Consider the following 27,980-nt stretch of genomic DNA (forward strand, 5'->3'; position numbering starts at 1 on the left):
CTATCTGAAAGCGAATTACAAAATTCTGAAAAATCATTTTTTATAGCAAGCAAGTCGAAGTAAGCTTGGTAGTGTTAAATACTCAGTTAGGGAATGTAAACTAAAGAGGAAAATCCAAATAACAATCAAGTGCTCTACTCGCCGTTTTTGTAATATACGTATATCATACGTACCTGGGAGAGAGAAGCAGATAGCACACATGGAATTCATTGTATACTTGTTCTTCTTGCCCTGAAAATTTGTGCCATTGAAATCAAATCAAAACAGCCGTAGGAAAATAGCGTGTTTTGCTTTGAGCGTGTAGTGATTGTTTGAGATTGTTCAGTGTGCAGTGAAAAACTGTTCTTTTGTGTTTGGTTTTTCATTATGCCACTAGATGTTTTGACAAAACCTTGGTTAATAGTATCTTACAATATTAACTTGTGTGTATTTTGAATCAATTAAAAAGAAACGGTGTCCCATTGAATAAAATAGCTGGAAACGACAGTAAGTCAAAAATTACTGTACGCAAGATTTCAATATCGCCTTGTGTATTCTTGTTCAACTGTAAGAAAAGCATCATAAAATTGCTTGGCTCCCAATGATAGTTCGTGACAGCAGCCGTCTGGCTGCATTTGACGTTCAATTTTTCTCTCTTCGCGACTCTCGCTCAGAAACGTAACATACGTTTAGTATGAAATCAGAAGCACTAATTTAGCTAATATATCAGCCTTAGATTGCAAAAAGCGCAATAAGCAAGCTTTTTGATAATTGCGGTTAAACAGACAAATTCAAATGAGGCTGCGTTTGTATCACGGGACTGACATCAAATGTTTCCACTATAGGATATCACAAATTTAATACAGTAATAAGTAGACTTACCAATGTTGGTTCAAATCAGAAACGGTCGATGCCTTTTTGTGGGCACTGCATTTACTCAAACGGAAGGGGAATAGATTCTATGACGGGATTTTTATATACGATGGAGAAGCACTGGATGAAGCCCTGCCCCAAGTAGAAGGACCGAAAGCAGCCAGAGAAACAACAACAGGACGGTGCACGAAGCAGAACATTCCAAAAATACGACCAGGATGAATATCGGAGATGACTAGCAGTACGTACTCAGGTGTGGTAGCTGAAGGTGCTTTAGCGAAAGCGATTGAAGTGCTCAATGAAGAAGTGATGACAATTATCGTGATGACCCCAGGAGGCCAGACAGAACAGAAGTCAAGAACTTGTGTTTGATTACGGAAGATTACATCATCAATGTATTGAAGAGAAAAAGAACGGAAGATAGTAGAAAGTTGCTGGCTATCAGCAAGCAGTCACCACTCAGTAAAAATAACTATTATTAACATTAATATAATCAAGAAAATTATAAAATAATTATAATAAACAAACCAAATGGTCGAAACAGACGACCATAACAGGAAAGTGAGTTGAAATTCTCGAAGCTGCAGAAAACATCAACGGAACCTCTAAAGAATTTCATTGTGCTTCACCAGAAGATCATAGAACCAAATTTTAGTATAATAATTTCTTATTACATTTATTAAAAAAAAGTCGCAATTTTAACTGTATTTACACCTCTCGAAAGCATTCTCGCCGAACGAGTCAACCCATCCGGCGTCATAAATTACAAAAGTTTACATTTGATCACCATTTTGCTCATTTTTAACCTTAATTTTTATGTCACACATTTGTATCAGATTTCCCTCCTACTATCAGTAAAACTCCAATTTCCTGTTGTTTTAGCGCTTATTTGCATTCACCCTATCACGGGAATAACACCTCCTCGGGGAACCTTTCCAGGATCTTATTTCCCGTCGTCTTGAATATCCTCTGCAGGGCTTTTTCGATCAGCGGGATCAGCTCGTGGCTCAGCAGGGCGAAGTTTTGATTGATTGTCTGATTGATGATTTCGCCTAAAATGTACAATTGGAACCCATTTTAGTTTGTGCCTCTTCCATTCAAACAACAAATGCTACTTTCTCACCTAGAACTCGATCTCCACCGAACAGGTTTTCCAGCTTGATTTTACCGTCACCAACCTTGATCTTGATGTCCAGCTTGGCAAGCGAGAGATGGTTCCTACCATTGATCACCTTTCGGTCTCCCTTGATGCGCACGTTGCCGAATCCCTGGGCTGCGGTTATGAATTAGTTAGGGTTAGAGCTTTAAATGATGAAGGGAAACCATTTTTCAAAATAATTACTGAAGTTTCCGGTGAACTTTCCGGCTCCCTTCACCGGTAGCAGTAGGATTCTGCCGTCCACTACGTATCGACCCTCGACGTACAGGTGGGGAAGTTCCAGCTCGAAGGTGTACACTTTGCCGTACTCGACAACACTGCAATGGGTTGTAATCGTTAGTATGGGGCCTTAGAGTTGTGCAACAGAAGAACAGAGGAGAAGGGAATTAAAGCAACAAGTAGTGATTCGGTATTCACTTAAGTTTCTTCAGTCGGAAGTTGCCCGGCCCATAGGCTTTGATGTCCTTGGCGGTGATGCTAATTCCCTGACCAGGAACGCTTTCAGCCACAATCAGATCGCCCAGGTTGATCGGTTCGATGGCGGGAATGTCCAGCTCCGGAATGCCACGGGCCAGGTACGGTCGCAGTGTTTCGATCGATTCCTTCATGCACTCGGTTAGCTTCGGGTCGTCCCGGTGACAGACGTGTAGGTATTCGGCTGAAGTTGGTTTGAAGGAAGCAGTTGGGTTAAATTTCTCTTTCTTGATTTTACAACGGCTTGATTAGATGCAACTTACGAAGATCCAGTGATCGTACAGTGTCTATGGAGAATAACACCATCAGGGTCCAGGATAACGGTGATGTCCACATGTTGCGATCTGAGAGAAGGATATTGGAAGGAAAGACGTAGTTAACATGGAAGTAAGGTTGGGCCGATTTTAAGAAAGTCATTCACCACGGAAACGCATTGAAATTGCAATATTGATGGCTGTCGGGTAAGTTACCCAATAGTGAAGGAACTAACTTGGTTTATTTATATCAGATCAAATAAGCATTCCTCCTAGCAAATCAGCAATCCAACTACTTACATTTACTTTTTATTTAACGGTATTTCTATAGTTGCTATATTTGATACTTAGTGTTCCTAAAGCTGCTGTACCGACCAAGGGGTGGTCACTCTACACAATTATTTTGCGCCAACATTTATCTCAGTGTGCCTCAAGTGAGCCGCGCTGTGTCGAGAGTGCCAATCATCGGACTGACTTTGTTTGTGAATAATTGTATGTTTGGCAACCCGGTACTTTTCTTGTTTTAGTATGTCAAACCAAGGAAGACAATGGTCAGGTCAACGCCAGATCAACAGTCACGACATTCGGCCATTGGAACGTTTCCGATTCCGTGTGGACTGGATTCATTGCGATGGCAACGTGATCGACATAATGTACGCAATTTAGAATCAGACGCTTCCGTGCGGGAGGAAGGTCTACTGCAGTGCTGCCCAACGACAGCAATGATATCATTCTGGCCTAATTGTATTCATTATTATGATTTTTAGCTCACAATTAATGAAACATATACAAAATACAGCTTTAAACATGTCCATCGAATGTAGATACAGCCATTTAAAAAAAAAAACTGTTTGGAAAGGTTGGGCAGGCCTGGTTTACGGCATCTGGGAAAGCCGGAATACGGATTAATCGTACAAAAATCTGGAGGATGCGGATTGGCATCAGAATCTGACGTTGACGTTTTTGACGTGATTAGTACGGTGGACATTTTGTTTTGGCAGGCCAGCAAGGATACTGTTGCTGCGCAGCACTCGGATCGGCCCGTTTCGTCTCTCTTGTGTCGCATTGCGATGAAGATTTGATCCACGAAGAGTACAGATAATTGGGGCCTCCCTTAGCTCAGTCGGCATTCGGTCCGGTCCGGTCTAGGAATTTTTCGGTTTGGAAAATTTCTCGACTGCCCTGGGCATAGAGTATGATTGTACATGCCACACAATTATACTAATGCAAAAATGGTACAGACATCGAAAGCTCTCAATTAATAACTGTGGAAGTGCATCTAGAACACTAATAGCGAATTCGTTTATTATCGGGGTGGGAACTAGTTCCAACCCAGTGCGAAACCGAACTTTTTATCAGTGCGAAACTCAACCTGAGCTGGGTTTTAAAAACAAACGATCGAACTGACGTTTGTCAAAAAACAAGCAGGCCCAATCTTGATACCCGATCCAGGTTGGAACTGAATAATAAACGAATTCGCTATAAGTTGAGAGCACGCAATAAGCTAATAATGCCATACGCAATAAGCTTGAAAATGCGAAGAAGAAGAAGAAGAAGAAGAGTACAGATAATATTACACGCTGGTGTAGCACATCGGAAAGGGCGCGTACGGGTATCTGAAGCTGAGCTACCGCAACTCGGATGATATCGAAGTTCATACTGAAGGAGAAGCTTGTGTCGCAGTTTATGATTAAGACCGAGGAGAAGCGGAAAATTCCGATAAAAGTGTACCTGTCGACGCACGTGAAGTATCCAAATATTGTCAACATTGGCTCGATTGGCTCGAGCACGACAAATTCTAGCAGGTAGGTTGTGATGGAAATCCACAACCTCGTAATTACCGAGAAGCTGGATTGTTGGATCTTTCGACAGATTGCTAAGGTGATTGCTTTCCTGCACTCGTTCGCACTTAAAAATTATTCTCGAGCTCGGCAATATTTATAACCGAGCCAACACGGCATCATCATAATTTACTGAGAATTCAGCAAAAAAAAAAACAGTTTTAGTCGAGATCCAGCACCACTGCGAACTGAAATCTTGGCATACTTCATATATTTTCCGAAATTCGGCTACACGTAACCGCAAACGATGATTTCGCTGATCTCGGTAATGTGATATGCCGAGATTTCGTTTTAGCATCGATTGTGTACCGAGATTCAGTATTTCAGTTTTCATCCGCCATTTCCAAAGCGCTAAAAATATTTGAGAGTTCGGAAGCCTCTTGAAAAAAAAATAAAACTGTGTAGTGTCTGTTGTGTACAGTGCAAGTGGCTCAACATATGGAACCGATCCTTTGAGCGCTTCAGCAGGATGATGTAACATTGCACAGTGGTCCAGAATGCAGATTTAGGTGGAATGATATGTTTTGAGCCTGAAATTGAAACTTTAGACTAAAAGTCTCTTCTACAAAGTTGTTCCTTATAGTTATGCCCTCATTTTTATGACAATATTCCTGGGTGGTTCCTATTATCATTAAAATCAAAAATCTAACTTATTTGTTTGAATAAATTAAGGTATACATTCTTCGGCAAAGATGTATAGCTGAGCTAATTTCAAGCAACTTTGTTGAAAACAACTTTTTTGTATCTCTTAAATTGGCCGATTTAGAGCTATTTTCTTCAATTGAGTTAGGGTGGCTCTAAAAAAAAAACAGTTGTTTTGCTCTAGTTTTCTTATTTCGAATTTCTCAGCAAAGGTGTCTTCAAATAACTTTTAGATCTTAAGGCGCAAATTTTCGCTGCACAAAGCTTGTCAATACCTTTCGCCGATCAAGAGTTATTGACGTTTTTATACTAAATATATGCACTTTTCAAATGTTAATATCTCTGGTTGGGGCAAACAAAAGAAAAAGTTTTTCTACGGCATTTGAAAGGGCGTATGTTATTCTCAATAATATGAAAAAATTGGAGGCATGTTATTTTTTAAACTCGTATAAAATCAATTTGAATTTATTCATATTTTTTACTATATTCGGGTACATCTTTTTTGTTAGAAGAGATACAGGCAACAAATTTGGGTATAAAACATTCGTCTTAAAGAGTTTTAAAAGTCTCTAGGAGATGACTTTCATGAGAAATTTCAAATAAAAAAGTTATTGACAAAAGATGGATTTCATAAAAACACTCTAATGACAAATTTAAATAAAATGTGCTAGTACATTTGTTTCAATAGTTGGACATTTAGTGTCTTCGAAGAAGTTTTTGTTCTTAAAAATTCCTTTCTTTTGGTGTTTGCAAACGTCAGGGTGGTCCTCAAATTAGGGAATTTTCAAAACTAACTTTTTTGTTTTATAAAATAAAAACATGTGTTGTTTGAAAAAGTTGTTGCTTTGTTTATTGTGAGCAACATTGCCGAATTTTTTTTCTTCTATCTCTTAACTTTCAAATTTGCGCCTTCTTAAGATCTAATAGTTATTTGAAGACACCTTTGCTGAGAAATTCGAAATAAGAGAACTAGAGCAAAATAAGCAAAAGAGCCACCAAAACTCAATTCAAGAAAATAGCTCTAAATCGGCCAATTGAAGGGATACAAAAAAGTTGTTTTCAACAAAGTTGCTTGAAATTAGCTCAGCATGTATACCTTAATTTACTCAAACAAATAAGTTAGATTTTTGATTTTAATGATAATAGGAACCACCCTAGAATTCATTGTCATAAAAATGAGGGCATATCTATAAGGAACAACTTTGTAGAAGAGACTTTTAGTCTAAAGTTTAAATTTCAGTCTCAAAACATATCATTCCACCTAAATCTGCATTCTGCACCACTGTGCATTGTACGAAATCTTCGGTAAGTATAATTTCAATACGTTTTTGCATATTTTGCTTCAGCCATCGAAGCATTGATTTTTAAATATTTAATGCCAACAATTTATTTGCCGAGCTCATTGCCAAGCACTCTCACGGCGAATGAGAACGACCCAAATTTGAGTTTAGTTCACTCATAATCGCCAAAAGTGCAGGAACTCAGCGATGAGTAAATTTGCCTCATGTTTTCCCAGGTTTTTTTTTCAGATTCACTCAGTCTATTGGTATTACTCCGAGACTGAATAAAATTTTCGTCAATTTCCTCATTTTCCGGCAGATTTGTTAGGTTTTCCACAAGAAACCATGAGACAAATTTAACTCATCACTGAGTTCCTGCACTTTTGGCGATTATGAGTGAACTAAACTGAAATTTGGGTCGTTCTCATTCGCCGTGAAGGAATTATGTTAGTAGGGAAGGTAAGCCATAGGATACACCCAGTCAGTGTTGCTAGCAAATGTAAAGTCTGGAACGCGCAAAAACTAGTCAACTTCAAATTGGTGTATTTCTGTTAAAACGCATTAAAAAAAAAACTGAAATGCTGCATTTGGAAGTTAAGTGTATATACAATGGTTGCTATGATGAGTTTTCACCGGTTGCTCTCCAGTTTTCAAAATGACGTCCAAGCAAGAGGAGCAGCGTTTCAAAATTTTGCTCACGCAACAAGAGATTCTTACACGCCAAGTTGGTTAAATTGCTGGATATGGCAAAATCGACCGTGACAAACGTTTTAAAAGTATTCGAAGAGCATCTGTTGACCGCCAGGAAGCCTGGAAGTGGCGGCAATCGTAATCCGGAAGTGGCAGCGACGACGAAGAAGGTGGCGGTGAAATATAAGCGGAATCCTAACCTCTCCATGCAAGACGTCACTGGCAAGCTCAATGTCTCCCATACTACTGTGCAGCGGGCCAATAAATGAGCCGGGTTGTCGACGTTTAAGAAGGTGAAGGTGGCGAACCGAGATTACAAACAAAACACGTCGTCTCGTCAAAGCAGTGGTCCCGAATACTGTATACGAATCTGCTCACAAAGTTCGACTGTGTTGTCATGGACGACGAAACTTCTGTGAAGGCGGATTTCAAGCAGCTTCCGGGACAGGATTTTATACCGCATCAGGAAAAGTGAAGATGGCTTAAATTTTCAAAACCATCAAACTATCGAAGTTCCCGAGAAAATATCTCGTCTGGCAGGCCATACGCATGTGTGGTCTAAAATGCGGCATTTTCTTTACTACAGGAACCATCAATCAAGAGATCTACGTCCAGGAGTGCCTGGAAAAGCGTCTGCTACCATTCCTAAAGCAACAAAATAGACCTGTGAGCTGTCACTATGGGAAAAAGGCAATCGAGTGGTACGATGCGAACAACGTGGTTGTGGTACCTAAAGACCACAACCCTCCCAACAGCCCAGAACTCCGCCCTATCGAAGGGAATTGGGCCTTGGTCAAACGGAATCTCAAGAAAACTAATAAATCCATGGAAAACGGGCAGTAGTTTAAATCTAACTGGCGTTCGGCGGCAAATAAGGTCGATGAGACCACTGTGCAAAATTTAATGGAAGGGGTTAAGCGGAAGGGACGGCAAACCAAAAAAATAAACGAACACTTTTTCCATTAAATATATGAATTGAACTACTAAAAGAAAAATAAGATGATTTTTGTGATATGAATTTTGACTGAAAGAAACGATTTCTTTAGATTTTTTTTATAAATGTTGAAATTACTGTTCGCTCTAGCAAACGCTCTTGCTGGAAGATAAGATTGTTGAAATTAAAATGAAGATATAACATAGTGAACTCACCATCGTTGTCACACCCGTAGCTGATTAAAAGGAAGGAATTATGTTGTGTATTAACATTTTTTATTGATAGAGGGGAAAACCCTTCTTCTTCTTCTTCGCATTTCAAGCTTATTGCATATCACATATTAATTTATTGTGTGCTCTCAACTTAGTGTTCTAGATGCACTTCCACAGTTATTAATTGAGAGCTTTCGATGCAAGTACCATTTTTGCATTAGCATAATTGTGTGGCAAGTACAATCATACTCTATGCCCAGGGAAGTCGAGAATGTTCCAACCTGAAAAATTCCCCCCCCCCCCAGCCACTTCCAGCATGGTCTTGCTTTGTAGCTGCGCCTGCCACTGAGACTGAGCTAAGGGAAAACCCGCAGAAGTGAAAATAATTTTACTACTTCTTCTCCTGTAGGCCCAAAACCTCTATGTCTTTTCAACTTGAATCATAATTGTAGATTCAAGATGATAGATGGCATGTTCGAAAGATGGCATTGCAGAACTCCCGCTGAGGTGCCTTTAAGGTTCCATCGAGATCGACAGTGAGCAGAAAGCCTGTTTAATAAAAAATTTAAGATAAGAGATCGACAGCAATCTGAATATACTCTAATCTAATCTAATCTAACACAAACGCAGCCAGTACGAGAAAGCATCCTGGAAAATTATTAGGTTAGATAACGCGTTAGGTTAGAAGGATGCGTGGACATACCGTACCAAACGAGCTATGTAAGAGTGAGTTTAACAATCATATGTGATGTAATGAATGGTTTATGGGTTATTCCAGCTCAAGTGAGTACCGAATTTTAAAAAGTTGTGGTCAATGTCACCGATTTGAGCCAAACTTGTCAAAAACACTTATTTTGGCATTCTGAACAAATGCCTTTTTTTGATTTTACTCTGAAGTGCCTAGATCCTTCTGGGCTACAACCTGAATTTTCGAGATTTTTAAAAATTGCATCTTTCAGAAGAGATTGCTCCACAACCAAATAAGCTATTCGTAGTCTTAGAACGTCAATTTGAAGGTTTTTTTTAATGCAAATTCACAAAGGTGTACTCACATTTTGTTTTTGTTATAGTAACTACAATAAACAGCCTGATTACCGGCAGGTATCAAAATTATCAAAAAATAGCATATTTTCACCATGGGCGGCATTTTTTATTTCTTAATATTTTGGGCTCCAATTTTCATCACGCTTTGGAAAACTCTTCTACTAGATTTGTTTCCAAGGGCAAATGATTTGGACAAATAGTTTTTGAGATATGACCAGATGAGTGAGTGGTAGTTTTGAGGTTTTCTGGTGGACCTATGTACACCTATGTGAATCTACGTTAAACAAACTTCAAATTAACGTTCTAACACAGACAAACAGACATAACATATTGAATATTTATCACTGTAAAACATCGTCGCTAAAACATTACCGCCATCTGTTGAATACACTGTGGTGGGTAGTACGCTGAACAGATGGCGGTAGTGTGTAAACGTCAAACGCAAGGGAATTGACTATGCGCGCCACAGGTGGCGGTACTACCAACTACGATACTTTTAAATTGACCGTTAAATGCTTGTTCGATGAACAACTTACGAGAGTTATGTCTGTTTGTCTGTGGTTCTAATATTAAGAATAGCTTATTTGGTTGTGGAGTAATCTCTTCTGATAGATATTTTTTTTTAAATCTCGAAAATCCAGGGTTGTAGTCGAGAAGGATCTAGGCACTTCAGAGAAAAATCAAAAAAAGGCATTTGTTAAAAATGCCAAAATAAGCGTTTGGCCAAGTTTGGCTCAACTTGGTGACATCGACCACAGGTGGTGTACCCACTTGAGCTGGAATGGCTCTTATATAATATAGTATAATTAATGCTACAATGTTCCAGAACTGACCTCAAAAAAGCAATATATACACCCAACGAGGGATGTAACATTTGCTTATAATAATGTGTGATTCATTACCACAGAATGTTAATGGAGACATCATGAACGGAGGATGCGATATACTGAGCTGTGGTCCAATGCAACAAAATTGGAGACCAAAATAATGTTGAGTGTATTAGTGAGTGAAATTAAATATTACGAAAAAAAAAAATGAAAAAAGGTTGCCGACAGGACTCAAAGCACGAACGTTTCGATTATCTGACCTGAGCTTTCTCCACTGCTCTCTCTCTCCATGCTTCCATGTCTCGATATTTGTGTGATCGAGTTGAAAAAGGAAGTAATTTACAAAGATATAATACTAGGAACGCGGATGAAATAAGAACACCGCATTTTTGACTTGTGCTTCACAGAATTAATTGTATTTTTATATGTTTTCAATTCGATGCCTAGACTTAATAAACGTGCAACAACACTAGCAGAATTTAAGAGGTATTGCATTTCGTACGTTAAAACTGTGTTTTGAACAGTTATCCAGTGATTTTTTTTATGAACAAACAAATTATGAATCTTGATGAAGTTATCTCTAGCGGATTATTTTGTATGAATAGCTGTCATTACGATTATTTTTTAATTTGAAAATGGTGATATCATCATAAAATGCGGGGAGCACGCAATAGACTAATATACGATAAGAAATAACCTTTTTTTCCTTTGATTTGTTTTCCGTCGGTCTTGTTTTCCATGCTGAGCACCAATGCTACCGACGCTATGGAGGCAGCTCCCACACCTGGACCAAATATATTATATTAACAATATGATCCACTCTTTCACTTGGCTGGCGAACCGAATTTTTAGCGATGAAAGCACCTCTGTGGCCAAAAAGGCTACCAATGTATTTGTTTATCGTCACGAGGGGTAAACCAAATGAAAATTTGTTTAATTTTTCAAATGAATGTAGGTATTTCAGCATTTTATTTTATTTGATGACAACAGTGACATGTCAGATAAATGTTAAAGCAATATACACAATGTAATTAATGAAAATAATTTGACTCTTACTTCTGTAATAAGTGCTATATTCCCACCCCTCGATTGTAATTGAATGATTGTTGCTGACCTTTTTCAACGCTAGATGGTGCGTGAAGCAATATTTTGCGGGTTGCCATTGCAACATTTGAAAAAGGCATGAATGGATCATATTGTTAATATGATATATTTGCCTGGACCCTACCTATCGACCCATCAACTCATGAACCGGGGACCAACTGCTTTACTTCCCTTCCTAAGGAAGGCGTGATCAGAGATGTTATGCCTCAGAACATCCCGGCTGCGCCGACTGAGATTGAACCCAGGCCTGCTGGGGTGAGCGGTAATCACGCTTACCACTACACCACCGGCACTACTAAGCAATAATCTTGAAATGTGAAGAAGAAAAAGATAAAATTGTGGGGTGGCTAGTGTATTAGGATGCTTTGTTGATTATTAATTAACTCTTGATCGCTTTGAATAGGATAGAGAACTACTTCGGCAAGCGCCCATTTTGGGCCTATCAAGCAAAAAACATCAAATAAATCCATTATTTCATTTTAACAGGGAAATTATGCTTTTGGTACGATACTTTAGTTCAAATGCTATAGGAACACCCACAATAATAGGAGCGTTTACCCTATCTCTATACCATTAGCAATAACATCGTGATTTTTTCAAGTTTGAAAGGCCTCGATATTGGTTCGGTTCTTTCTTTTCTGCAATCGGACATTCTGGACCGGTTTATAGCTAGACGCACGAATCAGCCTAGGTCAAGCGTTTATTAGCCTGAAAGTCTCCAACAAATAAAGTTGCAATTAAGTAGAAGTAGGTCTTTCCTTGATATGATTGTCGAACCCTCTGATTTCCAGTTATAATTCGATAGCTGTAAACTTTTAACCGGAAATGCCAATGACCTCGATCTTGGAGCGAACCCTTGACACCTGACAATTAGTACTCGCTTCGGAGTCGTCCATTATAACCATTCAAGGGTGACCCCGCACTCAACTAATGAGGAGACATACTGATAAATGAAACAAACAAACAACGAAACGAAAGCGAGGGAAGCCGGTTTGATGGTCAAACTTGTGAAACGTCCACATTTGCAACACTTTCCATGTACGCGAAACCGAATCTGACTGAACGTGCTATTCCAAGAAAGATAATTTTCCAATCTTGGTACGCTGACAAGACTGACATTAAGCGTGAATTTCTCAACTGATCTAAGAATAGCAGTAGTAGCTGAAAAAAAATGGAAACCAACCCAAGGCCCTTCGTCGAGAGACAGGCGACAGCAAAGGCGGTGCACTACATCTCTAATCGTGTGGCTGCAACTGGGTATCAGAACGACTGCGAGCGAGATCATCGCAGGTTTAATGCACCCTGGTGTGACAAACCTTGAACAAATAGTTAGCCGTTTGGTTTTGCACATTGGCAGCAGTTGATAGTGTGAGTGTGCGTCATAAATAAGCAGAATCGAACAACCTGTGGTTAACGGTTTTAGCATAAGCTTTGATGATATACCCACACGCACTGGCAAGGTTTCATCTGGGGACCGTCAAGGTGGTGAATATTGAAGGTTCTTTACTGTCTTGTCATCGATAAAGATGCTCGAGTTGCTAATTCAAGTGAATGAAAATTTATCAACTTTGGGGGCGACCTCGGCGTAGTGGTTAGCAACCATACCTCTCACGAGTTAAATCCCACGAGTTCAAATCTCACCCCCGAACAAGTCACGAATGACCCAAGAGCGTTAAAGGGACTTTAATAAAAAAAAAACTTATTAACTTAAATCAAACCAACTCTGAAGACATTTCGAGAAAGATTTTCTGTAGAAGATTTTTCTTCTTTAATATATGTGTGGTTTTCGAGGCATTTTCTAGAAATGATATTTGACATTTTTGATGAACTGAGAGTCAATTTGATTCTGCCTTACTTTTTTACAGTTCATTTTTTCATTAAGGGGAGGATTACCGGCCCGAAAAAAAAAACTATTTTCAGTACATTTTTATTTTTCTAAAAATATTGGAAAAACTTATCAAAAATCCAAGAAATCAGTTTCTTCCTTAAATTTTTGTAAAAAATTACATGCAAAAATATTTTTTTCTATCTCATCATGAAAAAAATTGGACCCTCAGCAAAACTGAAAAGTTGATGTTTTGTGATTTTTTTGAGTCCAACTTTACGCTATAATGACTTACAAAAAATGTTTTTATGAGAATTTTCTTTGAAAAATTATAAAAAATGTGATTTTTTAGATATTTGATACCTTTTTTTTAATATTTTTTAGAAAAATCAAAACGTAATTATTTTTTTCGGAGCGGTGGGGGGAGCCCACTGAAGAGGGGGACGTTTGGAATATGGACGGTTGGCAAATATACACACTTAGAAAATTTGATGTAAATTTAGGTGCTCTGAGACTGACATTTACGAGCGTCAATTTTGACATAAAATTGAGTCATAACAGACGTGAAATTCAAATCAATTAGAACGTACTTTTCGTCGAGTAACGAACTTTCAAGTCTCGGGGGACTTAATTTTACATTACATATTTGTTTACGTCTGATCTTTTATGACACTGATGGATTTCGTCACGTGTAAAATTAGTTATTTCTAAGTGTGTACATTTGACATCAAGACTGGGGTAGACGTTTGGCTGAAAAATGCGAATTTACGTGATTCAACGTATTAGAGACAGATTATTTGTGGCATTGTCACTGGAAGATTTGACTCTCACATAACCGTTCGTCAAAATCTCAATCGTTTATTTGTCCATGTCTAAGAGTCGCCCGGTCATAAATTGTGTTATATTTTTCCTTCACTAGATGATTTTCTAGACGCAATGCATTTGGGAAAAAACTTTTTTCGAAAAATAAGGTAACATGCAAATTACAAAACAATTTAAAAAACCTTCCGGCGACCACATTACATAATCTGTTCATGTCACGAGATATTACAATTCTGCATACTTTTGCATGAAAATTTGCAATAGGATCCTTCATTTCGAGGATGAGTGTATGAATTTGGTTTGCTTAAATCATTGAATTTCGATATAAAAATAACTAATAACAAAACATGCAGAAGCTAAAAAACTGAAATAGATGATTGGACACCCAAAAAATACACTGGAGCGTAGCCAAAAGTGAAATGATTTAAGCCGCCTCCTTTTCCCCCAGCACCATGAAATGTTCGTCTTCGCTTGAAAACAAACATATTTACATTTTAAATCAGTACGTTGACGTTTCGTACTCTCAAAATGGATCAAAATGGCATGATCAAGCAGCTGTTCTGAGGACAACACTGTATTCTGCAGTGTGACATAGTAGGCATGATATTTATTCTTCGCACCAGAAACACCCATGTTGCCTGCCTAACAGTTGAATGAGCATAATCATAAGACATCAGTGACTTGAATCGTTAATAACTTTTATTCCTTACATTTGATCGAAAAGTAGTTTTGAACAAAGTTGCAGCTGAGAAAATTTGCTATCATTTTTAAAAGCATAGTGATATGGTGATTTTTTAGATAGATATGAACAAAAACATAAGTTTTCCCATAGTAATTCCCATAAAAGCCTGAAATGGTTTGTGCCAAGTCAGTTTCTTACTAAAGCAGTTCAAATTTTGGGCGGCTAAGCAGGACCCAATTTGGAACCGTTTAAGCACTGTGGAGCAAAAATTTCAAATTTTGCATCAGTCTAGTAGGTACATGTTATTACGTGTGTGGTTTACGCGGTAGCTGTTAAATTCGTAAGTGGAGTAATGAGTCCTGTTTTGAAATTTTTTAAGTGCTTTAGAACTAAGTGATATCATTGAACTGATGAGCTGCGGTGATGAGAGAGGTGGTGTTGGTTTGCGTGGTAGTTAGTACTGAGAGTTTCGTCGATGCGCCGTTCGATTTTTTTACATATAAACACATTCATCGCTTTGAAAAATCATTCTTGATTCTTTAAAGATGTTTGTGATCAGCTAGGGTTTTGTTTTCATTGTGCTTTCTTTTCGTCGATGAACTGTCAGCTGCAATGCTAGGAACCAAAACTGTATGTGTTCTCGCAGCAAACCAGAGTTATCCAGAGTAATTATGAGTAAATCCTCCCCTCGGTAAGATCCATTGAAAATTTCACACAGAAATTGAAAATTTCAACCCAGAAAATTTTGAATGGATCGTCACAGTTTCCGCTATATTTTTCGTGTAAAAAGCGTACTCTTCACCGCTTGGTGGTACTCTGAAGTATATCGATTTTTTTTACTTTTCGAAGCAGAGATGAGCTTCCTTTCTTTAGTAACATGCAATTGATGACAATTTTAATTTTATCCGAGTAGTGAGAGCTTCGTTGAAATTCTTAGGACTATATTAATAATACCGTTTTGATTCCAGAAAAATAGAAGGAACTCAAAAAAGTTTCATACAATTCATGGAAGTAAAGGCATTTCAGGAAAACTTCAAAAGCTTCACAGAAGTCCAGAGATATACAGAAAAAAAAACTTTAAAAACTTCATAGAAGTCCATGGAACTTTAGGGAAGATCCGAGATTTCCACAAACATTTTATGAACTGTACAATAAGTGTGCGTGTAGAAAATTGTGTGCGATCAGGAGACAGGCTAGTGAATTACAGGTGATTTTGTGTTCAATATATGCTGTCCATGTCCGTGCTCGTGCTTATGCTCACTGTTCTGGTGTAGCCGTATTTCTTTAAATCGTTCGCAGCAAATCTCCGTACCCAAGCGCAGATACTTCTCCCCGACTGACGGAATTTCTCCGACAATCGCCAACCGGCCGGAAGCGGGATCTCCACGTGGACACGGTCCACCCATCGGTTCGTCAACCTACCACGGCAGAGTAACCGCCATCGCACCGGCGTATGAAACGCCATTGTAGCGAGCTCCATTCATCGGATCACCATCGACGATCACAAGCGAGTGCGTCGAAACCGTCGATAGGTCATCGACTATGGCCATCAAGTAAGCCAACGATCATCGTCACGTCAAGCCTTTTTTTAATTTAGAGTGTGACGTCCGGCGAGGGCGCCACGGAGTGACATTTTTTGCCAGTCTAAGACTGATGAGCGAAAAGCGCCGAGTTTTCGTGACACGCTTTTCCGGAACTCAAAATACATTCAATGAAAAACAGTAGTGACTTCTGTTCGCTCTGGTTCATCATGCATAAGAGATACGTATTTGAGCTTTTAACAAAAGTTGTAGCTAATAACAAAACCTACAAAACGTTCTCTGCATTATTTTGCAGAATTCTGTTGATGAAAAAAGTTAGGGGCAAATGAATGTAAATGAAAGCACGAAATGAATGCAAATGATTTTCCATGCCTGGGTATGGGTGAGCTATCACCGACTCTCTGAGTGATTATCGTGTTTGTGATTTGATGGAGATAATAGGGTTTTCCCGTTTGGACGTTTAATTGAACACCAGCTTGCCTGATCCGTTAATCCTTTCTAGGAGTTTTGATGGGCTCGCCCTTAGGAGAGTCTCAACCGGGCAAATATACATTGGGCGTGTGGTCTACCTTGTGGAGTGGCGCTTAAGCCACACGTTTTTTTAGAAACGGATCGCCCGGGCTGACTACAGAACATTAGAAAAATGTGGGAAAAATTGCAAAGAAGTTTCGTAAGCTCCAACAATTCTGGAACTCAAGAAAAGTTCCATGGATTTCAAAAAATTAGCGGGACATATTTAGAATATCCCAAATTTTTAGGTAAATTTCTAGGTTTTCATAGAACTGCAGAGATGTTAAGAAATTGTTTCAGTTCTTCACATAAGCTTAGTGAACTCCACAGAAGCTAAGACATTTTTAGGATAGTTTAGTTAAATTGATGGCAGTACAACAAGTTTCACAAGAATTTCAAACACGTTAGAGAGGTTTCTAGAATTTCAGGAAAGAACATAGAACCTTAGGACAGTTCCATAAACTGTAGAGAAATAAAATACATTTTAGAAAAAGTTTCGAGAACTTCAGGAAATTGTTGAAACATAAGTAGCTTCCTAACGCTGTAAACAAATTGCGGAAACTTCATTGCCGTGCGATGAGAAAGTTGCGTAGGTGCCACCATGTTCAATTGTAACTTTTGACCGTATTCATGTTCTGCATTCTGAATGACACCCAAAATCACTTAGCACTTGCATAACATTGGATTTTGATACTAAGTGGCAATGTGATGTTAGCCATACATTTTCAGAGAATCAGTGAAAAATGTTTACTTGTTCTACACATAAGTGACGTCTTCCACTTACATTAGCAATATTAAAAACATGTTGAAACATCATTATTTTTAGCTTTGTTTAGATCGCATCCCACAGGTCCATTAATAATTTATATAATTTTTCAAGTCAAAACTATTGATATATTTCATGCGTATGCTCGATATGACGTAAATGGACGCATATTGTGTAATTGCTGTCGTCTGGGCTCTACCGTTGTATTGCCCTACCTTGAAATTTCATTGCTTTCCAGTGATTGTTGCAGTGCCGTCTTGTTCCTGCAAAATGAGTGTAATTTGCTATGCTTGCGCCAATGACATCCATAAAAAAAAAACCATTGCCTGTCGTGGGTTCTGTAATGTGATATTTCACCCAAAATGCTGTCACTTGCCGAGTGAACTGTTGGATGAAGTTAACCAGAACAGGCAATTATTCTGGATGTGTAAATCTTGTGCGAGCATAATGTCAGACATTCGGCATAGTAAGAACATAAAGGCTGCATATGATGCTGGTCTGGAGAAACAGCTGAGTACTCATACGGAGTTGCTGGGGAAATTGAAACAAGAGATTCTGGAGGACTTGAAAATTGAAATTCGGTCCAATTTCACGAAGTTGACCAATACTGCTTCCATCACTCCAGTTTCCTCCAGACGGTCTGGTTTTATGTCAAGAACCATAGGAAGCCGGCGTGCTACTGGTGAATCTGTATCTCCAAGCCTAGGCCACTTCAATGTGCCTGTCCCGATAGAAAAGTTTTGGATTTACCTATCTCGGATCCCTCTCGATGTTACTCCTGAGCAAATTGGTGAGCTGGCCAAAAATCGTTTGTCAACCGACGATGTTGAAGTTATCCGACTGGTTTCAAAGAACAAAGACGTCAGCACCATGTCTTTCATTTCTTTCAAAGTCGGTGTGTCAGCAGATTTGACTTCGAAAGCACTTTCGTCCTCTACATGGCCCAAAGGAATGCTATTTCGTAAATTCGTGGACAACCGCAGAGTCGAATTTTTTTGGAAGCCTCAAGGATTGTTACAAATGAACATACCGCAAACAACTCTAAAGTCCGCCAATTCCAGTCATCAATCATCTTTGACGGAGTGATATTGCCGGGTCAGAAACTTGAACCTCAACACCGCATTTTTATCAACCGATTACCGGGACGCTCACTTGCCACTAGCAATTTGGAAGCCCCTGATCCCCTCATCACAGTCGGGCCTCTCCCGCCATCGACCTGCAGTCGTCCGGAAACGGGGTCTTCCAAAATTCAACCGCAGGCAAGTATGATCGCTTTCTGAATAATTCTGTCCCTGAAACGATTATCACTTCTAATCGAACTTCAACAATAAACTCCTTCGTGATTGACCCAAGTTAGACACCGGGACGGACGCCTGTCATATGTGTTATGGAAGCCCCTAATGCATCCATCACAGTCGAGTTATTCCTGCCAGCGACCTCCAGCCGTCCCTGTCCTGTATTTGGATTTAAAGAAGGGGTCTTCCAAAACCCTATCTCAGGCAAGTAAGACATTATTTCGAACAATCCACTTCCTGAAATGTATTATGCCTACAGCCGATCATTTCCTATAAACGCACAACCTGCTTTATTCAACTCGACACTCGGACGCACACTTGCAACTAGCCTTGTGGAAGTCCCTGATCCTATCATCGCAGTCGAGCCAGCGTTCAACAGTCGTCCCAGCCCTGCGTTTGAGTCAGGAGAGGGGGTCTTCCAAACTCCAACTGTAGGCAAGTACAATCAGCAAGCAACAACTGCTCTGTCTGAAAAATTCTTGGTTTCCAGAGTGCCATTGTATATGTCTGCTCCTCGACAATTGTGGTCTGAAGATGACATTAACAGTATACCAGCCCCACCATACCAGAAACCGAGACGATCCACAGAAAATTCACCGGAAGAAGCATCCAGATCCTCTGATCTAGTCCTGCCGAAGATTGACGACTTACACCATTATGATGAATCAACTTCTGTTTGTTTACTGGGACGCACTGCTGTTGGCATCATGGAAGCCCCCGAGCCCCCACCACAGTCGAGCCATTCCCGCCAGCGACCTGCAGCCGTCTCGGCCCTGTGTGCGGGCCTAGTGAAGGGGTCTTCCAACCACTCGTTTACGGCAAGTATGAACTCGTCCATGTGAATTCAACTGTTGATCCGCCACTTGGTTTCAGTTCATCTTCGCTTATAGCCACCACTTCGAGCCTTTCTACGCCAGGTGATCTTTCGCTGCCTGATAGTTCACCGTTCTCTCGTTCGGATCCTGGACAAGTTACCATTGACACGCCTCGCACCGAACCCTCTAGCGGTTTACGAGTCTACTATCAGAACACCAGGGGGCCCATGATGACTAAATTGAACATTGTTTATCTCGCTGCGCTTGAAGGGGAATATGACGTTTATGTATTCACGGAAACTTGGCTCGATGGGAGGATCAATTCAGTGCAACTGTTTGGTGACTCTTTTACTGTCTACAGATTAGATCGTAATTCATCCAACAGCATTCGTACTCGCGGTGGTGGTGTCCTCATCGCTGTTTCCAACGCATTCGCCTCCTGCGTAATCGCCAACGAACTATTTACTACAATTGAAGCGGTTTGGGTTAAGGTCAGCCTCACTTCGCGGAACATCCTCATTGGAGAGGTGTATATTCCCCCTGAACGTCGACATGACTGCAGCACAATGCAGCTTCATCTGGATGCTACAGAATTTGCATCGTCCATGGCTGATATAACGGATGTGCTTCTTCTGCTTGGTGATTTTAATCAGCCTGGGCTTAGCTGGTCACCCTCTGGCCAGGGTTATGCGTTTCCAGATCCGATTGCATCTTCAACTACTCCTGCCAGCTGCTTGCTTGTTGACGGCACGACTTTTCATGGACTGAGCCAGATAAACCTTGTTCCCAATTTCCAGTCTCGTTTTCTTGACTTGGTTTTTGTTAGCGAAAAAGCACTTCTGGACTGTGTCGTCGCTGAAGCGCCTGACGTCATCGTTCCTCTTGACAATTTCCACCCTGCTTTGGAAATATCTATCGCGAACGGATCTCAAATTCGTTTTGATGAAACCATGACTGCCACTCGGGTCAGTTTCCAGAAGACCGATTTCCGTTTGCTGACGCGTTCCGTGTCCCGGATCAACTGGAACGTGTTGAATGACCTTGATATCGATACAGCAGCCGCTCGCTATAATAGCCTTTTGCGCGACTGTGTTTGTGTTTCAGTACCGAAGTGCTTATCTCTAAGAAAACCGCCTTGGTCTAACGCTACTCTCCGCAACCTGAAACGAGTGCGATCTAGAGCTCTCCGTGCTCTCACTCAACGACGATGTACCCTTACCCAGCGAAATTTTTCAATTGCCAGCAATGATTATCGCCAGTACAACAAGCTTCTTTACAAGAGGTATGTAATTCTGGTCGTTTGTGAATACGAAGAGGAGGGAAACTGGGCTGCCGTCAAAAATGTTTCTCGGCAATGACGTAGCATTGACAACTGAGGACAAATGCAGCCTATTTGCTAGGCACTTCTTAAGCGTCTTCTCGAATGACTCCCCATCGCAAGGAGAAATTGAGCGAGCCGTCCGTGATGTGCCAACCGACGTCGTAAACATGGATGTTTTTGCCGTAGATGTACAAATGGTTCTCTCTGTGATGAGTAAAACCAAATCATCATTTTCACCAGGTCCGAGTGTTATTCCATCTGCTGTCTTAAACAAATGCTCCGATATCTTAGCTGCTCCGTTGTCCTTGCTCTTCAACCTGTCACTTCGTCAACAGAAATTACGCGCACTATGGAAACGCTCTACTATGTTGCCTGTTTTCAGAAAGGAGACAAACGCATAGTATGCTGAACATACTTTTTATACAAAGATTTTAGCATCTGCATCGGATTCATGGAACCCACATCTAATAAGAACAATTACTAGTAATGCACTGGGAAGCCATTTGAAGGCTTGAACAATTTCACCCCATATCGATATTTTCAAATTTAAGATTTCTAAAATTTCCTAAAAATTAACAAAACATCCAATATTATAAGAAATCATGCAGGACGATGAAGTTCTCATAACTATTGAATTAAATGCCAGTAGTGTTTAGTTTATTGTAGTAATTTATTTAGATATTTACGTTAACTATTGATCAATTTGCCCCGGATTACGGTACGACACGTTTATTATATAAAAAAACAATCATAACTTCTTGGTGCCCCTCGATGTTGAGTTTTTTCTCATAGAGTAGGGAGTCAAAAAGTTAAGTTGCTCACTGAATGATAGAATAGGCATTAGAAACTGCTACTTACATGAAAACTCTTATAACAAATGTTAACAGGTTGCTCGCTTAAATTTTCTGAAAAAAGAACTTTTTTTTTCAGAACAATTTCCAAAAATGTGTGGTACTCTTACCACGTACTTGCTTGCTACCTCTTTGTGTAAAGCGGTAGAATATACATAGGTAAATAAATATATTTCTTATACCGCCGAGGGGATAGGCAGTTACCTGCTTCACAGATACTATTTGAAGGTAGCCTATATAGGTAAATAGGTAGTCAGCTTTCTCGTACTGACTGCGTTTGTATTAGATTAGATTAGATTAGATTAGATTAGAAGAGATTCGATCAATGTTACTTAGGACCTAATGCAATGTTCAGCTTGATATTATCTATTTTTACAATTAAAAGCCTACAACCTGTGTTTTTTTTAGAGATTTGTCACGTATGTACACAGCAAAAATATAATTTTGATATCACATCAAAGTGGATGCACTTCAATCGTGTCAAAAATATGGTGTAATATTACTTGCCAAAAAGGACAAAATTATCATTTATACAGTGCATGAACTGATATTACGCTGCTTTTACTGCATTTGTTTATTTTTGAGGCCATACAAATTTTATGAGATTTTCGACATAATTGGATGTCTCTTGAATGTATTATTAAAATTTATTTTGTGTTGTGTAGCTATTATTTATAACAGCCTAATCTATCATTCTAGGGGTGAGCAAGTTAACTTGTTGAAACAACTTTTGTATTAGATTCCAGCGGATCGCCTCTTACCCCTCGAAATTTAGATTCGATAAATGAACCCGCTATTTCGTCTATAGCAATCGTTTGGATATGGATTCATAGTGCAACCAAAAGTACGTGCGCACTCCTCGTGGTTCCCACATTATTACCAGAATAATATATAGCACCATACTTGGCATGCACAGTCTTCACACCACTTGCACATTTTGTTCAATAAAGAGTTGTAGAAATTTGGTATTATTTGAAGCAATTTAGGCTCGCAAGAAGTTGAGAAATCTTAACATTTGAATCCACACCAAGTTAAGTTTTTTTCTCTTTGAGTGTAAAAAAAATAGGAGCCGCTTTTCGCTTAAGTGCAAATCTTTTTTTTTTTTTTTGGGAATCTATAGTAAGCTGGAACTCTATTCCATCGACTGCTTCACGGAAAACCACTTTTCATAAACTGAAAGCAAATGAACAAATAAGCACTTCGTAGTCAAAACTTTACATGCCAAGCCTAGATATCACTTTTATTAAATGAACTCGATTTCAATCAAACATTAAAATAGTATGCATATAATCAGTTATGGTTACGCCAATGCTGCTTCGCCAAGAACATGGGGAATTATTAAAATTCAGATGCCTCCCGATACGAAGCAAGACCGAGGACCGGTCTAGACATTTTTCGGGTTGAAAAACATCTCGACTTTCTTGGGCATAGTGTTTTACAGTTCTGTTCACAACATACGAATGCATACAAACAATGCTATCAATAAACTGATAAATTGCTTGAAGAAGAAAAAAATATGAGAGCACTCGAAAACATCCAAATACCTATTAAATTATTAAATTCCGTTGTCACTTATCACCACAGAACAGATAGGTAACATGGTAATCAGAACCGGAGGCATTTAAATTTCAATTGGTAGTGACACCTAGCGTTGGAGAGAACGCTTTTTACACTCAAAATTTATTTACACTTATACCACCTTTTACCATTTATACCAGCTTTACTGGTATATACAATTCAAACATACCCAAGATTCATATATTGAAAGGTGTGAACACTTCTTTTGGTGCTTATGTATAGAATGTCTGTAGGAAAGATGAGAACATCTTATTCATTTGTTAGATTATATACTTGTTTTGAATTCATCTCCATCTTCTTCTACTTCGCATTTAGATTTATTGCTTATCGCATATAAGCTTATTGCGTGCTCTAAGCTTAGTGTTCTAGATGCACTTCAACAGTTTTTTATTGAGAGCTTTCAATGCCGGTATTATTATACATTAGCATAATTGTATGGCAAGTACAATTATACCGAAGACATCATATCAAAAAGACTGGCAACTTTACCAGAATCCAGGAGAGTTACTGTAGCGCTGCGCTTATTCTGCCTTTATTGTTTATTAGCTCTATTACCAAAACATTCGCAACCCAAACAAACTGCCGTGGATAAAGCTGTTTTGCAGTATGGAGATTTTAGAAAAATTTGCAATTTCTCTTCAAACATTGCTTCTTGGTATGAGCATTTTTTTGTTTAGTTATAGTGACATTATCGAGGGGCGACACATCTGAATCTCAATCCTAGATGTTCGAAAAATCTAACGCTTTCAAATCACACTACGTAAAATATTTTACATTTCAAGCCTCTAAAGGTAAAATGCTAATTGTGGAGTTGTCTCTTTGATCACATCAAAGAAAAACTGTATTGATGATTTTTCTGCTAATTCTAGTCGATTTTCATAACTCCGTAAACTTTGATGTTCAAAAACACATTTAGAATAAAACATATTCAAAGTTTAACGATATAAAATAGGGGGAATGTCAGATTAAGCACTTCTTTACCTATTATCATCAGCGGGTATTTATTTGCATCATGTTCCAATGCATTGTTCTGCAAAAAATTAACACTCTAAGTCTATGCTCTAAGACTTCATTTACTCCCCTGGCGATAAAAGGGAAAGAACTGCCGAAGCCGACATTTCCCCTAATTAAAAAATTCCAAAGTTTCATTCGTCCTGAATTCTCAAAACTATATTCAATACACATGCAGATCGCTCTACCTGTAGGATTTGAAAATATCTTGGGTTGTCAGAGGATATGTCGAAGGAATGGCAGGGAAACTTTCTTTACTCCAATGGAATTTCTCATGGTCGTGTGCGTTTGTGTTAAAAAGCAAAACATCTTCCTTCTTTCACTTTTTATGCGTAAAAACCGTCGTCCAGAAAAAGCGAAATGACAATGCATTTCGTCGTAGAAAAAAATCGTTCCATTCACCACTGTTTACGATTTATGAGAGGGAAAGCGAATACGAGCTTATCAGATTCTGTCATGTAGCATATAGTAACTTGCCGTCTTTTTTGTTCTTTCAGTCCTTCTGGTAGCAGTTAGTCCCACCACACTCGACATAGGAATTGGCGTTGACGAGAGCTCTGTAACTCTTTACTCCTATCATGAAAAACAAATCAGTGGCGCCTTGTTGCCAGTTTTCCCAGACTTTTCGATTCCTTTCGTGTGTGATAATAATTTTTGCATTCCTTTGCTTAATGCCTTTGATTTTTTAATCGAAAAATTCAATGAGACAATTAAATAAATGTTATCATGTTACTTTTACATGTAACATTTGTATGCTCATCAGTAAATAGTGGCTTAAGCAGTTTTTAATCCAAGGTTAGTTGTGTACTAGGATTTAATATTTTTCTTTCAATCTGGCATTGCTGGTACTGGTATAATTGACAACAAGAATCGTACAGTACTATCCTAATATTTTGATCATGTGACTCAAATGAAAACTTTACCGTTTTGTTAAAGAACGTTAAATTATTTTTTTACTTAAGATTGCTAGTATTGAAAAGCCAAACGCAACGGATTATAACTATGTTATGCATGCACAGCTTATTTGACACATGATCTTTATTAGCATATTTGTATAGCTTTAGCTTATTAGTGGATTTTTTAATTTAAGGAATAAATATTAGTAGAAATTCATCAAAAAGTATTTTAAATTATATATTGCTCACAAGAGGGTGTCAATGCAGTCAGATTTAAGTTTTGTTTTAATAGTTTATATTTGTGGGCTATTTAACATGACATAAATTACATATAATACACGCAGTCGTAACCAGCAAATTTTTAAGCTTCCAACAGTCACACTGGTGCACTTGACGAACGTGCAAAAAAGAAGATAGTACCGTAAGTTGGGGGGTAAATTGGGCCAAAAACACACAATTTTAAGTTCCGTTCCTTATAAAATTCACATTTTAGCAAGGAAATTAGTTTTAAGCATGCGAATATATTCATCAATAATATATTTACGACTGTTGAAGAGATGATTGATTTAAATCAAAATCTCATTTTACTAAAAATCTATAAAAACTGGACCATTGAAGTGACTTTGGGCCAAAAAATACATGAGACCATAAATTTCAAAATAAGTAGATTCAATGTAACTATTAGGAGTACATTTGGAAATGATCATAATGTCAATCATATACATGAATAAGGATCACGTTTAATCCATGTCTATCCACATAAAAGTGTGTTAAAATATGTAATTACCAATGGACAATTTTAAACAACGCTTTTTTTAAGGTATTTATGGCACTTAACTTTTGAACACTATTTAAACAAAACAACATGATAATGTTATATACGCTTTACCACAGGAGTGCAAGCAACATAATTTAGTCATCATTTCCTAACATTCCAGATATTTTCAAAACTAAACATGTTTAATTTTTGGCCCAATGTCACCCCCACTTACGGTATATGATAAAATCACGTATTACGGCAGGATGGATTATCTTACCTTTTTTGTGTTAAGATAAAAAATGTAGCTTATTGAAAATTTGAATATAAGACATTATTTTTACAATACTGGCAAAATTGCAAAGCAAGTGATGAATGTAAAAATCCGTTGTCAGCAAAGTTTCTAAAAAATTCTGAGACTCCTCTTTGGCACAAACCTGCAGACAGATCTTTTGAACCATATCATTTTGATCGCGCACTTTAAACTTTTACGTTGCGTTTTCGTTGTTAATTGAATTGAACAAAAGATACACCAATTGCTTGACCATGAATGGTTAAATGGCGGAGGCATCGAACCTTATAATTATAATGCAGAGTCATAACAGCAGGTAGCTTAGTTATACATACATACATAGTTGCTACACAAACACATTTGCAATCACCATATTTAAAAACGAGACATTTCACCAACATCCCATCAAATATGTTTATAATTGGTTCAAACAAATTGTGATACTAATAGTGATTTTATGCAAAGCAATGTAATACCCTATTCACGTATTCATACAAATCCGCTAGAATTACGTCAAAAATGATTGTTTTTGCCAAGCATTGAAATTAAAAAGAAAATTTAATTTTTGCATGTTCAAACAATTAGGAGCGTACTGTAGGCAAAATGTTTTAACGGTAATTATACCAATTTATACAAGATTTAAAATCATCATGTGCACTGCGAAATGAAAATAGAAAAGAATAGCAAAATTTACATGAAAAGCATGAACTCAGTTTCAGATGAAACCGTTTGCTCTGAGTTACCTATCTGTTCTGTGCTTATCACTATGACTGTTAACAAAGTGAATAGGATTAGTTTAAAGCATTTCATAACAAAATCAACGATTAATATAGACAAAGTAACGTCCCTAGGTTCAATGTCGTGTTGAATAATGTTTATGAAAGATGCTATTATCTAATGGCAGCACCGACAAAATGTTGAAACAAAAAAAATTGCTTATTCAGTCATACTACGAAAACCTCCCGTCCAAACTTCCACTGAATGCCACTAACAACAGCGCTTGCACCAACATCCGGATCCGACTTCAGCTTTCAACCTTGCAGCGACGCATTTTGCAAAGACAACAGTTGCATATTTTACCTATCACTTGAACATTCACAAGCATCGTCCATGTGGCCGAGTGCCGAATGGAACGCGACTTGTTTATTTTCCCAAGGTCCTTCTGCCATCCAATAGATAAATCCAGTAGCCGTTCACACGAATCCTTTCACCAGCATCTTTATTCTTCCACACTGTCCGACAGTTATATTTAGTTCAACTGTGCGCGCGAATTGCTTTTCTCTCTCTCCATTCCTCAACGATTGCACACCGTCGAAAATTGCACTTGCTTCGAAAGCTGGTTTCCAGTGCAGCCAGCAACCCAGGAAGCTGGACTGAACTTGGCATTGACCAAAAGCCGAAAGATTTTTTTGTTTTTTAAAATTGCTCACCTTTTGTTTATTCGGAATATTTTTCTTTAGGGAATTTAGCACAAACGACCCTTTCACAATGCTCACGGGCGACGACGGCAAAGACAGCGACTCAAACGCAATTCAAGACGCGAACCTTCCGAACGACGAGAACAAACTGAACGTTCCGATTAGATACGCGAATTTCCTTGCTCTGCGCACCGGAGTTTTCCTTTCGGCACTTGTCGCGCTCTTGGCAGTGTAGTGGTATATAATTGAGAGATCTCCTCCGCGGGGGTTGGACCAACTACATAAAA

General features: G+C 38.6%; 1 protein-coding gene across 1 annotated transcript; it reads right to left on the reverse strand.

The window, feature by feature from the left end:
- Positions 1-1,550: 1,550 nt before the first annotated feature.
- Positions 1,551-27,980, reverse strand: Jhbp3 (Juvenile hormone binding protein 3). The gene is made up of 6 exons (XM_065225597.1): positions 27,706-27,980; positions 2,749-2,829; positions 2,429-2,669; positions 2,195-2,328; positions 1,976-2,125; positions 1,551-1,904 (listed from the first exon to the last, which is right to left on the reverse strand). Exons 2-6 carry the CDS (start codon positions 2,819-2,821, stop codon positions 1,756-1,758), a joined length of 747 nt encoding a protein of 248 aa, XP_065081669.1. The 5' UTR covers positions 2,822-2,829; positions 27,706-27,980; the 3' UTR covers positions 1,551-1,755.

Source organism: Ochlerotatus camptorhynchus, unplaced genomic scaffold (genome assembly GCF_037179485.1).
Source record: "Ochlerotatus camptorhynchus isolate MF236.1 unplaced genomic scaffold, CSIRO-AGI_Acam_v1.1 ptg000232l, whole genome shotgun sequence".
NCBI lineage: Eukaryota > Metazoa > Arthropoda > Insecta > Diptera > Culicidae > Ochlerotatus > Ochlerotatus camptorhynchus.